This window comes from Scyliorhinus torazame, chromosome 7 (assembly GCF_047496885.1).
Source record: "Scyliorhinus torazame isolate Kashiwa2021f chromosome 7, sScyTor2.1, whole genome shotgun sequence".
In the NCBI taxonomy this organism is placed as follows: domain Eukaryota; kingdom Metazoa; phylum Chordata; class Chondrichthyes; order Carcharhiniformes; family Scyliorhinidae; genus Scyliorhinus; species Scyliorhinus torazame.
In genome coordinates, this window is record NC_092713.1 from 155409685 (window position 1) to 155424391 (window position 14707).

The 14707-nt window shown below is 48.5% G+C and overlaps 1 protein-coding gene across 1 annotated transcript in view; it reads right to left on the bottom strand.

Annotated features, from left to right (window-relative positions):
• Positions 1-14707, bottom strand: part of dars2 (aspartyl-tRNA synthetase 2, mitochondrial) — a 121708-nt gene that overhangs the window by 89153 nt on the left and 17848 nt on the right. The window contains exons 2-4 of the mRNA XM_072511684.1: positions 7984-8083; positions 6657-6723; positions 763-864 (exon numbers count right to left, since the gene is read on the bottom strand). Coding sequence (XP_072367785.1) covers positions 763-864; positions 6657-6723; positions 7984-8083 — 269 coding nt within the window. The remainder of the gene's footprint in view (positions 1-762; positions 865-6656; positions 6724-7983; positions 8084-14707) is intronic.

A 14707-nucleotide genomic window follows, 5' to 3' on the forward strand; every position in this document is an offset into this window, starting at 1 on the left:
GAGTAGCACTTCTGTAACAAGTGCCTTTGGACAGCTTTGTTTAAAATATATTGTAAAATTTAACAACATATGCACTGTAACTGTTTATAGATTAGGCTTGGGAAGCAGAAATTAAGCAGAGATGGAGAGAAGAATTGTGTGATGAGCCAAGCTCAAGGACATTCTCGCAACCAGTTTAGAAAACCAATAGCAGAGACTTGCGATCCACATGCAGCCTAGGAAATGCCAAAGGAGAAAATAACTTGAAAATATGTTACAGTAATGTTACATTGCCAGACTGGTGGATGGCACTCGATGTTTCTGTACCAAAACGCTCTGCCATATGGCATTAGGTCTATGATTCCTCACATTAAATTCTCAGTCTGTGGGTGTGCTTATAGAGCAGTGGATGGACACTGTATACAAGGACAAAGCAACCTCAAAATTATTGGTTCAGGAACAACAGTGGCAGGTCTAAGAGTGGGTGTAATTGGGAACGGGATCTGTAGCAGAAACGTAGGAGCTAAAACAAATAGTGAACAAGTACAACAGCTTCCATCTCATGGGGAATAAAAACAATTGGATTGACATACGTTGTAGAATCTTGAGAAGATGCATGTACCTTAATTGGTAAAGCCAGTTTATAATCCAGACACACTCCTAGCAATGGGTAAACAGAACAGTTAATCTAGAGACATATTCTGGTAAGAGCCCTAGAAAATAACCATATTCAACATTTGAAAACCTTTAGGGATACAGGAGATACAGAAATAAACAACTGACCAGATTGGCTTGTCCTGGTGGTCGGGGGATGACTGTTCCAGTGACAGTAATTACAGATTCAAGAGAAAGTTCACACAATATCTTCTTGAGGTGTGCTGTGGACTGTTGAAAAAGGCATCACAACAAAGTTCAAATGTGATATCCCAGCTTTATAGTGACAATGAAAATATTTTTGTAACAATATGCAACATGGTTGGTTGACAGTGAATTGATCTCAAGCAGCAAATGCAACTGCACTGCCAGTGTAAAGGGCAGAGTTTTACTAATACTGTCACCCAATAATGCATAAAATTGTAGGCTGGATTTGGATTTGTTCATTGTCACGTTTACTGAGGTACAATGAAAAGTATTGTTCTGCGTACAGTAGACATCATTCATACATGAAATTTTTTTTTAGGGCAAACATAAATACACAATGTAAATACATAGACACAGGCACCTTACTACTGGCTGGGGACGAATGGCAATCCCACAATCCTTTGGGAGTATGAGCTTCCCCAATGAGGGGGGCGGAGAAATCATTAGCAGATTCCCTGCATAAATAAAGCTGGTACCGGGGAGAGGCGAGTGAGCAACAAGGGAGTATGTTATTGTAAATAACTGGTATTTCTATCTATCCTTCAACTCGTGCTGGATCCTTCGTGGCCCTCACAAAACTGGCGACGAGGGTTAAAGTGAATAGCTGTCTACATTGCTGAAGCCACCTCCCTGGATTTTTGTTGGATACAGGTTGGAAGTTGTTTTCTATTACACCATGCCTCTGTATGGACGTTTGGATGTTTTTGATGCTGCGCTGGAAAGCTGGAACCAGTACGCACAACGGATGCGTTACTATTTCCGGGCAAACAGCATCACCGAATACGAACGCCAGGTGGTCATATTGCTCACCGCCTGCGGCCCGCATATGTTTGGGGTGGTTAGGAGCTTTGCGTACCCAGCTGCGCTGGACACCAAAACGTGTGATGAACTTGTGAACTTAGTGGGGCAACATTTTAACCCAACCCCGTCCACGATAGTCCAGCGTTACCGGTTTAATACCGCTGAGAGGACCCCAGGAGAATCCCTTGCCCAGTTTCTATCCGGGCTACGCAGGATTGCGGAGTACTGTGACTATGGTGAGACCTTGTCAGAAATGTTACACGACCGTTTGATTTGTGGTATTAACAATGCGGCCACCCAGAGAAAGTTGTTAGCTGAGCCAACATCGACTTTTCAGCAGGCCATTCAAATAGTATTGTCCCGAGAGAGCGCAGAACGGGGAGTGCAGGAGCTACAGGGAATGGAGGTGCATTTCTTGGGGTGCAACCCCTTCCATTCGAAAGCGTTCCCCTGCACCCCTGCGGTACCTTGGGCGAGGCGGCGTCCGGATCGACGCCAGAGGCCATTGGACATTCTTTTTCGAAGAGAGCCTTCTCCAGAACCAATGGATGAGGAGCCATGTCCGTGTCAGACTTGTGGGCGCCGACCCCATCGCGGATGCCGGTTCTGGGGGCGCCAGAGGTGCCGTCGTCCCGACAGAAACTGGGGCCCGCCCAGGGATCGTACCTTCCATTTGGATGAACCTGCGGCGACTACTCCCGAGGACGTTGAGACGGAGGACGACTGCCTGCAGCTGCATTGTGTGGCAGCTCCCCGTGTGGCCCCCATAAAGATGATAGACGGGTCAATGGTCACCCACTTGAGATGGATTTGGACATTGGCGCAGCGGTCTCTGTGATCGCCCAGAGGACATTCGACCGCATCAAGCAGGGTATACAGACCCTTACATTAACCAACACACAGGCCAGGTTGGCCACCTATACGGGGGAACCATTGGACAGTGCAGGAACTACGATGACCCCTGTTGTTTATCAATGCGTTTCCTACTTATCGTGGTGCACGGCCACGGGCCCAGTCTGTTGGGTCGGGACTGGTTGCGCCATTTGCGGCTGCAGTGGCAGCACATCCTCCAAACAGTTTCTGGAGGGTTGACTGAGGTGCTAGGACGGTACCCAGATGTATTCCAGCCTGGTTTGGGGAAAATAAAAGGGGCCGTAGCCCGTATCCAAGTTGAACCAGGATCCACGCGGTGCTATTTCCAGGCGCACCCGGTGCCTTACGCCTTGCACAAGAAGGTAGAAGGGGAGCTCACTCATTCAGAGACTTTGGGTATTATCAGGCCCGTCCGCTTCGCTGACTGGGCAGCACCAATTGTACCTGTAATCAAGCCAGATGCCACAGTTCGCTTGTGCGGCGACTATAAACTTACAGTGAATACGGCTTCCCGGCTCGACCGATATCCAATGCCTCACATAGAGGATCTCTACGCGAAGATTGCAGGCGGACTCTTGGTCACGAAATTAGGTATGAGTCATGCCTACCTACAGTTGGAGCTGGACCCTGCCCCCCGACCATATGTAATGATTAATACACACCGGGGCCTGTATGAATATACACGGCTGCCCTTTGGGGTATCCTCTGCCTGCGCTATTTTTCAACGCGTCATGGAGGGCACTTTGAGAAGTTTACCACGTGTCGCTGTCTACTTAACCAACATTTTGATTACAGGGACGTCGGAGCAGGAACATTTGGAAAATTTGGAGGCTGTCCTTAGATGCTTTTCGGAGGCTGAAGTCCGTTTACGTCGCACAAAGTGTGTCTTTCAGGCGAAGGAAGTAGTCTACCTGGGTTACCGGGTGGACCACGAAGGTTCGCACCCCGTCGCAGAGAAGGTGCGCGCAATTCAACAGGCCCCCGCCCCGACTGACACTTCGCATCTTCGTTCTTTTCTCGGCCTCGTAAACTATTACGGGAAGTTCCTCCCCAATCTGGCAACTACGTTGGCTCCGTTGCACCTTCTGCTAAAAAGAATCACACCTGGGTTTGGGGTCAGCCGCAAGAAACCACTTTCCGGCAGGTAAAACAACAATTGTCGTTGTCTGGGTTACTAACCCACTATGATCCTGGAAAGCCTTTGCTCATTACATGTGATGCATCCCCGCATGGTATTGGGGCCGTCCTGTCCCACAAGATGGAGAACGGGGCCGAGCGGCCGATAGCTTTCGCCTCCCGCACATCGACTGCAGCGGAAAAGAAATACGCGCAGATCGAGAAGGAGGGCCTGGCGGTGGTCTTTGCAGTGAAACTCTTCCACCAGTACGTGTATGGCCGCCACTTCACTATCGTGACTGATCATAAGCCTCTGCTGGGACATTTCCGAGAGGATAAGCCAATACCGCCCATTGCTTCCGCACGGATCAAGCACTGGGCTTTGTTGCTCGCTGCCTACGAGTATTCTCTGGAGCACAAAACAGGAACCCAGATAGCGAATGCCGACGCACTGAGCTGATTGCCTTTATTGACCGGCCCCATGTTGATCCCCACGACCGGTGAGGTGGTTGCAACCCTGAAATTTATGGACACCTTGCCTGTCACGGCATCACAGATCTGTGAGTGGACCGAGACAGTCCTGTCAAAGGTTCAGCACATAGTCCTGTATGGTGGGCAGCATAGACAGCTCCCAGGCGAGTTGTGGCCATTTTCCTCCAAGCGGCCAGAATTTAGCACAATTACCAGAATTACGCACAAAAGAACATATCCTCTTGTGGGGGACGCGTGTGATTGTCCCGAAAAAAGGACAGGAGTTGATACTAAGAGACTTGCACAATGGGCATTCGGGTGTGACCAAAATGAAAATATTGGCCTAGAGTTATGTCTGATGGCCAGGCCTCGACACCAACATTGAGAAGGTGACCCAAAACTGCTCCATTTGCCAAGCATCAAAAGCTTCCGCCGGCCATGCCCCTACATCACTGGGAATGGCCAGGGCGGCATTGGGCGCGCTTGCATGCAGATTTCGCCGGCCCTTTTCAAGGATCCATGTTCCTTCTATTAATCGATGCCCAGTCTAAATGGTTAGAGGTGCATAAGATGGTAGGCACGTCGTCCTGCGCAACAATAGAGAAGATGCGTTTGTCTTTCAGTACGCATGGCCTCCCCGAGGTGCTCGTCACGGACAACAGCACTCCGTTCACAAGTGAGGAGTTTGTGATGTTCATAAAGATGAACAGCATACGCCATATCCGCACCACCCCTTACCACCCGGCTTCAAATGGGTTGGTGGAGCGTGCAGTGGAGACATTCAAACGAGGCCTAAAGAAGCAGTCCCCCGAGTCGATGGACACGAGACTGGCTCGTTTTTTGTTTTGATATAGGACAACCTCACATGCGGTAACTGGGGTAGCTCCCGCGGAATTCCTAATGGGCTGGAGACTGCGCACCCGTCTGAGCATGGTTTTCCGGACATTGGCTCGAAAGTACGCCGTACCCAAGAACGGCAGGGACATGTTTTTTTTCGGCATCGACCGATTCGGCAGTTTGCGTCCGGTGACCCAGTGTTCGTTCGAAATTTTGCTGATGGTGCCCAGTGGGTCCCTGGCATAATCTTTCGCAAACCGGCCCCTATCTCTTGTCAGGTGCAAGCCCAGAGCCGTCTCCAGCGCAAGCATGTAGACCACGTTCGGTCCAGACCATTTTTTCCAAAGATTCCACGCCCCCGGAGCTCATTTCTACAGCCGCAGAGACCAGACACAGTGGAAAGTATTCCTCACAATCTTCCTGTGGTGCCGCACTCAAAGCCTGCGCAGGTCCTTGCAGAACCGCGTGGAGATAGAGACGCCGAGATGACGGAGGCAGTGGACTCCGACTCCGAGGTGGAGACACAGGGTGCCTCAGCGGGGGAACCCTGGGCCCACAGGCCGTGGATGTACAACCGTTACGCCGTTCATCACGGAAGCGTGTTCTCAGTCTCGTTACACACCACCTGATCCAGCGCCTCGTGCAAATGGTGTCCGGCCTGCGGCAAAACGAGTCCAACACCCACCTTCGCCAGGGTCTTCGGTGGATTCCTTGGACTTTGGGGGGGGGGGATGTTATAACCTGCCTGCTTACCACTGGCTAGGGACTAATGGCAATCCCACAATCTTTTGGGAGTATGAGCTTCCCCAATGAGGGGGGGGCGGAAAAATCAATACCAGGTTCCCTGCATAAATAAAGCTGGCCAGTTTGGTACCGGGGAGAGGAGGGTGAGCAGCAAGGGAGTTACTGCTGCTGTTGTGTATATATACGTTTTTGTAAATAAATGTTATTCTTTCTATCCTTCAATTTGTGCTGGATTGTTTGTGGCCCTCACAAAAGTAGAGAAGATGTGTGAAGAGATCAGATCAGTCCATAAGAGGGGCGTTTAGGAGTCTGGTAACAGCAGGCAAGAAGCTGTTTTTGAATCTGTTAGTGCATGTTCTCAGACTTTTGTATCTTCTGCCCGATGGAAGAGGTTGGAAGAAGGAATAACCCAGGTGGGAGGGTTATGCTCCCTGCTTTCCCAAGGCAGTGGGAGGTGTAGACAGAGTCAATGAATGGGAGGCGGGTTCACGTGATGGACTGGGCTATGTTCACGACTCTGTAGTTTCTTACGGTCTTGGGCCGAGCAGTTGCCATATCAGACTGTGATGCCCCAGATAGGGTGCTTTCTATGATGCATCTGTAAAAGTTGGCAAGAGTCAATGTGGACATGCCGAATTTCCTTAGTTTCCTGTGGGCTGCTGCCCATCTGTGACACTGAAACCCTGAAGTCACCAAGCCTTTTCCAACCTGGGAGAGAGGCAAGAGACTCCAATACTATTACTTAAGGACAGTGGAATCACAGCCAACAGGCTGTTCAAAATGAGAGGAAGAAAAACAATTAGAAAATGCTCATGCATGGGAACAACTTGGCTTAACAAAATTTTAATAAATTTAACATTCATAAAGCACTGAGGGATGACAGCTTGTAAACTCTAAATTTACAATTATAATGCAGCAAAGAAGGAAGCTGTGGTGTTACTGTCATAAATTTGCTAAACTCTAAATCTACTTGCCTTCTCCTGTGGTATAACAATTTGTGTTAATCCATCAAAATCTCTCAGTACAATAAAGATGTCCTGTCTGAACAAACACAAAAACAGTTAAAGACACAAAGCAGCAGGAGATACAGTTTTCAATTGCATTCCACATTTCAAAGTTATGTTCTTCACTCATCCTTACTGCAGCCTATTCCTCAGCTAAAAGGGCCAAGAGTTAGGACTGATTTACTCCCTGGCTTCTTCCAATGCTACACACAAACTAGGTGATTTAGAAAAAAGGTGGACTGTCAACCTTAAAGGGGGCCACGGTAGCACAGTGGTTAGCACATTTGCTTCACAGCTCCATGGTCCCAGGTTCGATTCCCGGCTTGGGTCACTGTCTGTGCGGAGTCTGTACGTTCTCCCCCTGTCTGAGTGAGTATGCTCCGGGTGCTCCGGTTTCCTCCCACAGTCCAAAGATGTGCAGGTTAGGTGGATTGGCCATGCTAAATTACCTTTAGTGTCCAAAAAGGTTGGGTGGGGTTACTGGGTTAGGGGAAAGGGTGGAGGTTTGGGCTTAGGTAGGGTGCTCTTTCCAAGGGCCGGTGCAGACCCGACAGGCCGAATGGCCTCCTTCTGCACTGTAAATTCTATGCTTCTATGAAAACTCTGCAATCCAAATGTGACCGTGGAGAAACACGCGCAATGTGGAGCTGTTCATGGCTCTTACTTGTCTAAGAAAATAAGGGAGAGATGTATGGAAAAAGTACACAAAACGGCTAGCAACTTACACGGAGATACCCACATAGAGTGAGAAATAGCAACGCTGATGGGAAGGTCAGGCTGAGTTATGTTTGTTGCTACTTTAGAAAAAAACAGTGCAAGTATTTTATTAATTCTCATTCCTAATCCCTCTGCGTGTTATTTAGAAAGCCTGAGCATATAATAATGTTGAATAGAAACAGATGTCAACATTTCCAGAACTTAGGGAGATAGTCTGTAGAGCTCATTACAGCAGGACTGTGTGTAGATTTGAAGCAGAGCTAGCTACCCACTCTCAACTTCCCACTATGCATTGCAGGCTAGGGATAAAAGTAATTGCAAAAGAACAGTTCAAAGGTAGAGTCAAAAGGTAGATCAGAGGGCACTCTTGCTTCTTCAGATCATAAGTCATGGAACATGAATAAAATTTTATGCATTGTGAATAATTTTAAGGAGTTTGTTATGTAAAAGCTGACATAAAAATCAAATAGATCAGACAAAACATATTATTATTCAAGATGTTCAATATGTAAGTGTCATATTAATGCCCATCTTTATAATTGGTACAAATCAGTAAAAGAACAAAAGACTGCTAATGTACCTCTGATATTGAACCCAGCCACAGAGTCTGACCTCTTGACCAATGTGAGCGGTACACAGCTCCCCACAAGTATGTGTCCGAAAGGCAAAACTATTCAGGTCTAAAGAGAAAACAAAAATCACAAGGATAACAATTTGAAAGAACAAGAAGCTTTCTCCAGCTTAATACACATGGGACCACTGAATGCTAATCCTGTTGGCAGTCTTTGAAACTCCATGTTGTTTTGGGTGGCTCAATGCACATGGGGTGGTTTTATGTCCACAATTCCTCCTATAGAATCATAGAATCTCAACAGTGCAGAAGGAGGCTATTGACCCTTGGACAGAGCACCCTAACCCCGTAACCCCACCTCACCTCTTGGACACTAAAGGGCAATTTAACATGGCCAACTCACCTAACCTACACATCTTTGGACTGTGGGAGGAAACCGGAGCACCTGGAAGAAACTCGTGCAGACATGGGGAAAATGTGCAAACTCCCCTCAGTCAGCCGAGGCCAGAGCTCTTTGGAGACGGATCTGTGGAGCTTTGAAGCAGCAGTGCTAACCACTGTGCCACCGGGGTGAACTATCACTTTTAGGCGGGGAGTCGGATGGGAAAGTTGAAGACAAAAACCATAGAATGTTGGCAATCCATAATAAAAATAAAAATTTCTGCACATGCACTGGTCTGATGACAGATCCTGGATGAAACGCTGATCATTTTTGTTATTATTCAAAAGGAAAAGACAAAGCATTTTGCAGCGCCCCAAACTGAAAGAGAGACGCGCTGCCTGAGAGGGTCTGCCAGTTTTTAATGAATGTGGTTATTGTCAATGCTTGTCCAGAAGTCCAGAATAACATGAGACAGTTAGAGGGAGAGACCTGCTGCAAACATGTACAAGCCTAAGAAAACAGCAGTGTATTTGACCTCCAACATTCTTCTCCCTTAAATAATAAGCTGTCAATTGCATGAATGTAGACAATTAAAATGCAATGGGGAAGGGCTAACACTTTCAGAGAGCAGTCTTGGATGCCTCCAAGTGGCCAGATATTTTAGAACAGGACTGAAGCAGCCTGTTACAAAGCTTGTGAGGTAAAATACAGGGAAGCTTTTTGAAAAAAAAACTAATTTTCAGCCCATAAAAGTATCCAATCCTTAAACTGAGTTAGTAAAATCTGTCTAGTCACATAGATACTCAGGACCCCACAATACTGTTTAAAGAGAACCATGTTCTCCTGCTGCTCTGGTCAACATATTTCCCCATCTAATACACCAAAACAAACCCAAGCAGCTCATTGCTCTTAGTGCAAGTTGATGCTCAGACGGCCGTGGAGTCTATGTAACAGTCACTTCACTTTAAAATAATATATTATAATTTGAATCACTTTGAGGTGAGTCCAGATAAATGAAAATATTTATCACTGTCTGAAAGCATCCTATTTCCAGCTTTGCACCAAGTACTGCCGCAAATCTGTTCTTAAGTTGATGCCTGCCTTTCAGCTGGACGTAAAAGATTCCATGGAAATATTTTAAAAGCAGGAGTTATCCTCTGCTACCTGGTCTCTATTTATCCCTCAATCAACATCACAAAAGCAACTGAACCTGATGTATTATTACTGGGCGGCGAATGTGGAGAAGGTACGGAGCTGGGTCAGAGGGGTTGACGCCCAATGGGTCAGAATGGAGGAGAGTTTGTGTAGGGGGTCGGGATTGAAGGCGATGGCGACAGCGCCGTTCACGACGGCCCTGGGGAGACACTCAGGGAGTCCAGTAGTAATAGCTTTGTTGAGAATTTAGAGGTAATTTCGACAGCACTTCGGGTTGGGGGCAGGGTCAAGGGAAATGCCGTTTTGGGGAACCATAAATTTGAGCCAGGGAAGTGGGGTGGAAATTTTGGAGATGGGAGGAAAAAGGAATTAAGACACTAAAAGACTTATTTCTTGGGGGTCATTTTGTGGGATTGAAGGAGCTAGGAGCGAAGTATTGGCTGGTGCAGGGGGAATATTTAGATACATGCAGGTTCGAGGCTTTGCCAGTAAGGAGGTATAGAGCTTCCCAGTAGAGCCGGCTCCCACATTGCTGGAGGAGGTGCTGATGACAGGGGGACTGGAGAAGGGGATAGTATCAGCGGTTTACGGGGCTATTTTGGAGGAGAAGGTGCCTCTAGAAGGGATCAAGGTAAAGTGGGAGGAAGAGATGGGAGAGGGTATGGAGGAGGGGTCCTGCTGTGAGGTGCTCCGGAGGATGAACGCCTCCACCTCATGTGCGAGGCTGGGGCTGATACAGCTGAAGGTGGTGTATAGAGCGCACCTCACAAGGGCGAGGATGAACCGGCTCTTTGAGGGGATAGAAGATGTGTGTGAACGTTGCGGGGAGGCCCCGCAAACCACGTTCGTATGTTTTGGTTCTGTCCAAAGCTGGAGGATTACTGGAAGTGTATAGGGTAATCTCTAAAGTGGTGCACGTGAAACTGGACCTGGGCCCTCGGGAGGCCATATTCGGGGTGTCGGACCAGCCGGGGCTGGAAACGGGCGCGGAGGCAGATGTTGTAGCCTTCGCCTCGTTGGTCACCCAAAGGCAGATCCTGTTAGGGTGGAGATCAACCTCTCCACCCTGTGCCCTGGCGTGGGGACCTGCTGGAATTCTTAATGCTTGACAAGGTCAAATTTGAACTGAGGGGAAGGATGGAGGGGTTCTACAATTCATGGGTGTTATTCATTATGCACTTTCGAGAATTGGATCACATCGAACATTAGGAGGGTTGGGGGGAGGGGGACTGTGTGTGTTAATGGTGACCATGGGTGATTCCTGATTCCTTTTTGTCATTTGTTTATGTTAACATGTGGGCCAATGTTTGGAGTTTGGTGGGAGGATGGGATCGATGTTATTGATATGGGGATTGACATTACATTCGTTACTGATTATTGTTTATTGTCGGGTGTACATTTGTGAGAAAATGTGAAAAAGGAGAAGAATTTTTTTTTTTTGTTTGTTTCTAAAAAAAATTATACATCAAACAAAACAATGAAAAACAGCAAGAACAACAATCCCCCCCCCCCCCCCCCCCCCCCCCCCCCCGCCGGCTCGTCCCTCTCTACCAACGAACAACCCAAAATGCTCCCTATCTCCCCAACTCCTCCCCCTCGCGGCAGACGGTAACCAACTCTTTAAGGTGAAGAATAAACAGACCCCATCTCTTATGGAACCCCTCAATCGCCCCCCGCAAAGTAAACTTAATCTTATTCAAATACAAAATCAGGTCCCTCAGCACTGGGCAGAGTGGCCGACTTCCACCCCAACCTGCGAGTGAAGGCTAAAGCGTCTGCCCCCGTTCCTGGCTGCAGTTCCGGCAAGTCTGAGGCACCATATATGGCCCCCAGGGGACTGGGCGCCAAATCCAAGATCTCTGACATGGTGCTGAAAAACGACCCCCAAAATTTCTCCACCTTCGGGCAGAACCAGAACATGGTTGGCCGACTTCTCCCACACCCCTCGCAAGTGTCCTCCACCCTCTCAAACAATCAGCTCATCCTCGACCTAGTCAGGTGTGCCCGGTGCACCATTTGTATTAACCTCAGCCTCGCAAACAAGATTGAGGCATTCACCCTCCGCAACACCTCACACTGCAACCTCTCTTCCAATGCCACCCCAACCCCAAGCTCCTCCTCCCACTTGGCCTTAACCCCCTCCAACGACACCATATCCTCCTCCATAATCCTCCCATAAATCGCCAAGATGACCCCCCCCCTACCAACCCCATCACCGACAACACCACTTCCAACAACAAGGATGGGAGGTGTCACCGGAAAAGTCGGGTAAACCTTCCTTGCAAAGACCCACACCTGCATATACCTAAAGCTACCCCCCCCCACCCCGCAGAATCCTAAACTTCTCTGTCAACTCCTCCAAACTTGCAAATCGCCCTTCCAAAAACATGTCCTTCATTTCCACCACCTCCCCGCTCCTCCCACCCCTGAAACCGAGCATCCAGTCTCGCTGGCTCAAAAATATGATTATCTCGAACCGGCATCAGCTTCGACCCCGATCCTAACTTAAAATGCTACTGAAATTGCCTCCATATCTTTAGTGTGGCTGCCACCACCAGACTACTCGAGTATTTCCCTGAGGCAAATGGGAGTGACGCCATTGCCAACGCCCGCAACCCTGACCCCATACAAGAGCCTGCCCCCATCCTCACCAACATCGCCTCCGGCTCCCATCCCAGCCCCCGGCTCCCATCCCAGCCCCGCACCTTCTTGCCATTTGTCGCCCAATAGTAATACATCAGATTCAGAGGAGCCAATCCATCTGTCGCCCTCTCTGAAGCGCTGAGGTGCTTCAGAGACACCCATACAAACAACAAAATCAGCCATTCCACCCCCATTTAAAAAATGTCTTTCGGTAAGCACTGGAATAAAAATAAAAATCACTGCAAAATTTTCATCTTTACTGCCTGCACCCGGCCTGCCAATGGCAGGGGGAAGCTGTCCTACCTCAACAAATCTACCATAACCTACCCACCAGGCACGTAAAATTCAATTTACGGAGCTGGACCCAGTCCTGAACTACCTGCACCCCCAGGTACCTGAAGTGAGTAGTCGCCACGCGAAACGGCAATCCCCCAAGCCAGCTACCGCCCCGGAGAGGAAACCAAAAGCACTCGCTCTTCTCCAAATTCAATTTATATCCCCGAAAAAGCCCCAAATTGCCTGAGCAGCCCCTTTATATCTCTCACCGTGGGACCCAGGTTAGAAATATACAACAACAGGTCATCAACATACAGTGACACCTGATGCCCCACCCTCCCTTTGACTATCTCCCTCCACTTATCCAAGCTCCATCTCCATCACAAACAAAAGGGGGGAACATGGGACACCCCTGCCTCGTTCTCTAGGTAGCTGAAAATATCCTGAGTTCACCTCATTATTGGTATGAACAGTTGCCTTCAGTTCCTTGTATAACAATTTGATCCATGCCACAAACTTAGGCCCAATTCTAAACCGCTCCAAACAACTCCACTCTACTCGATCAAATGCCTTCTCCGCATCCAGCGCCACTACCACCTCCGCTCCCTTCTGATAGGTAGAGTACCACATTTAATGAGCGCCGCACATTCGAGGACAACTGCCTACTCTTTTTTAAAAATATATTTTATTAAAGTTTTTCGATCAAACAAAAACAAAAGTTTCCCATTTTACAACTTTGTAATAATATGCACATTGATCGTTTTTAAAATAAATAATATGCTAACCAACGGCAACTGCCAACAACAAAATAAGAGACAACAGAAATAGTAACTAAAATAGTAACTTCGTAAAATCTAATATAAATAACTAATATATAAACACACATAAAACCCCTCAGGACCCAAATGAGTCCTCCCCGCCCCCCTGGGTTGCTGCTGCTACCTTTCCTATTTCCCCTTATCACTCTGCGAGATAGTCGAGGAACGGTTGCCACCGCCTGGTGAACCCTTGAGCCGAACCTCTTAGTGCGTACTTTATCCGCTCCAATTTTATGAACCCTGCCATGTTGTTTATCCAGGCATCCACGCCCGGGGGTTTAGCTTCTTTCCACATAAGTAGAATCCTTCGCCGGGCTACTAGGGACGCAAAGGCCAAAACATCAGCCTCTCTCGCCTCCTGCACTCCCGGCTCATCTGCAACCCCAAATATAGCCAACCCCCAGCCTGGTTCGACCCGGACCCCCACCACCTTTGAAATCACTTTTGCCACACCCACCCAGAACCCATGCAATACTGGACATGACCAAAACATGTGGGTGTGGTTCGCCGGGCTTCCCGCGCATCTCCCGCACCTATCCTCCACTCCAAAAAATCTACTCAGCCTTGCTCCAGTCATATGCGCCCTGTGTAGAACCTTGAATTGTATCAGGCTGAGCCTGGCACACGAGGACGAAGAGTTTACCCTACTTAGGGCATCTGCCCACAGCCCCTCCTCAATCTCTTCCCCCAGCTCCTCCTCCCATTTTCCCTTCAGCTCCTCTACCATCGTCTCCCCCTCGTCTCTCATTTCCCTATATATATCTGACACCCTACCATCACCCACCCATGCCCCCAAATTCACTCTGTCCTGGATCTCTTGCGCCGGGAGCTGCGGAAATTCCCTCACCTGTTGCCTCACAAATGCCCTCACTTGCATATAGCGAAATGCATTCCCAGGTGGCAACCCATATTTTTCTGTCAGTGCTCCCAGACTCGCGAACATCCCGTCTAAGAACAAGTCCTTCAATTTTGCAATTCCTGCTCGCTGCCAAGATTTAAATCCCCCATCTATCCTTCCCGGGACGAACCTATTGTTGTTCCTTATCGGGGACCGCACTGAGGCACCCGTCACTCCCTTATGTCGTCTCCACTGCCTCCAAATTTTCAGAGTTGCACCACCAGTGGGTTTGTGGTGTATTTTTTGGGGGAGAACGGTAACGGCGCCGTCGCCAGTGCTTTTAGGCTAGTTCCCCTACAGGACGCCATCTCCAGTCTTTTTCACGCCGCTCCTTCCCCTTCCCTCATCCACTTACATATCATTGACACGTTGGCGGCCCAATAATAATCACTTAGACTCGGCAGTGCCAGTCCCCCTCTGTCCCTACTGCGCTGCAGGAACCCCCTCTTTACTCTTGGGGTCTTTCCAGCCCACACAAAGCTCATAATACTCTTGTCCACCTTCTTAAAAAAGGCCTTTGTAATCAGTACAGGGAGGCACTGGAACACAAAAAGAAACCTT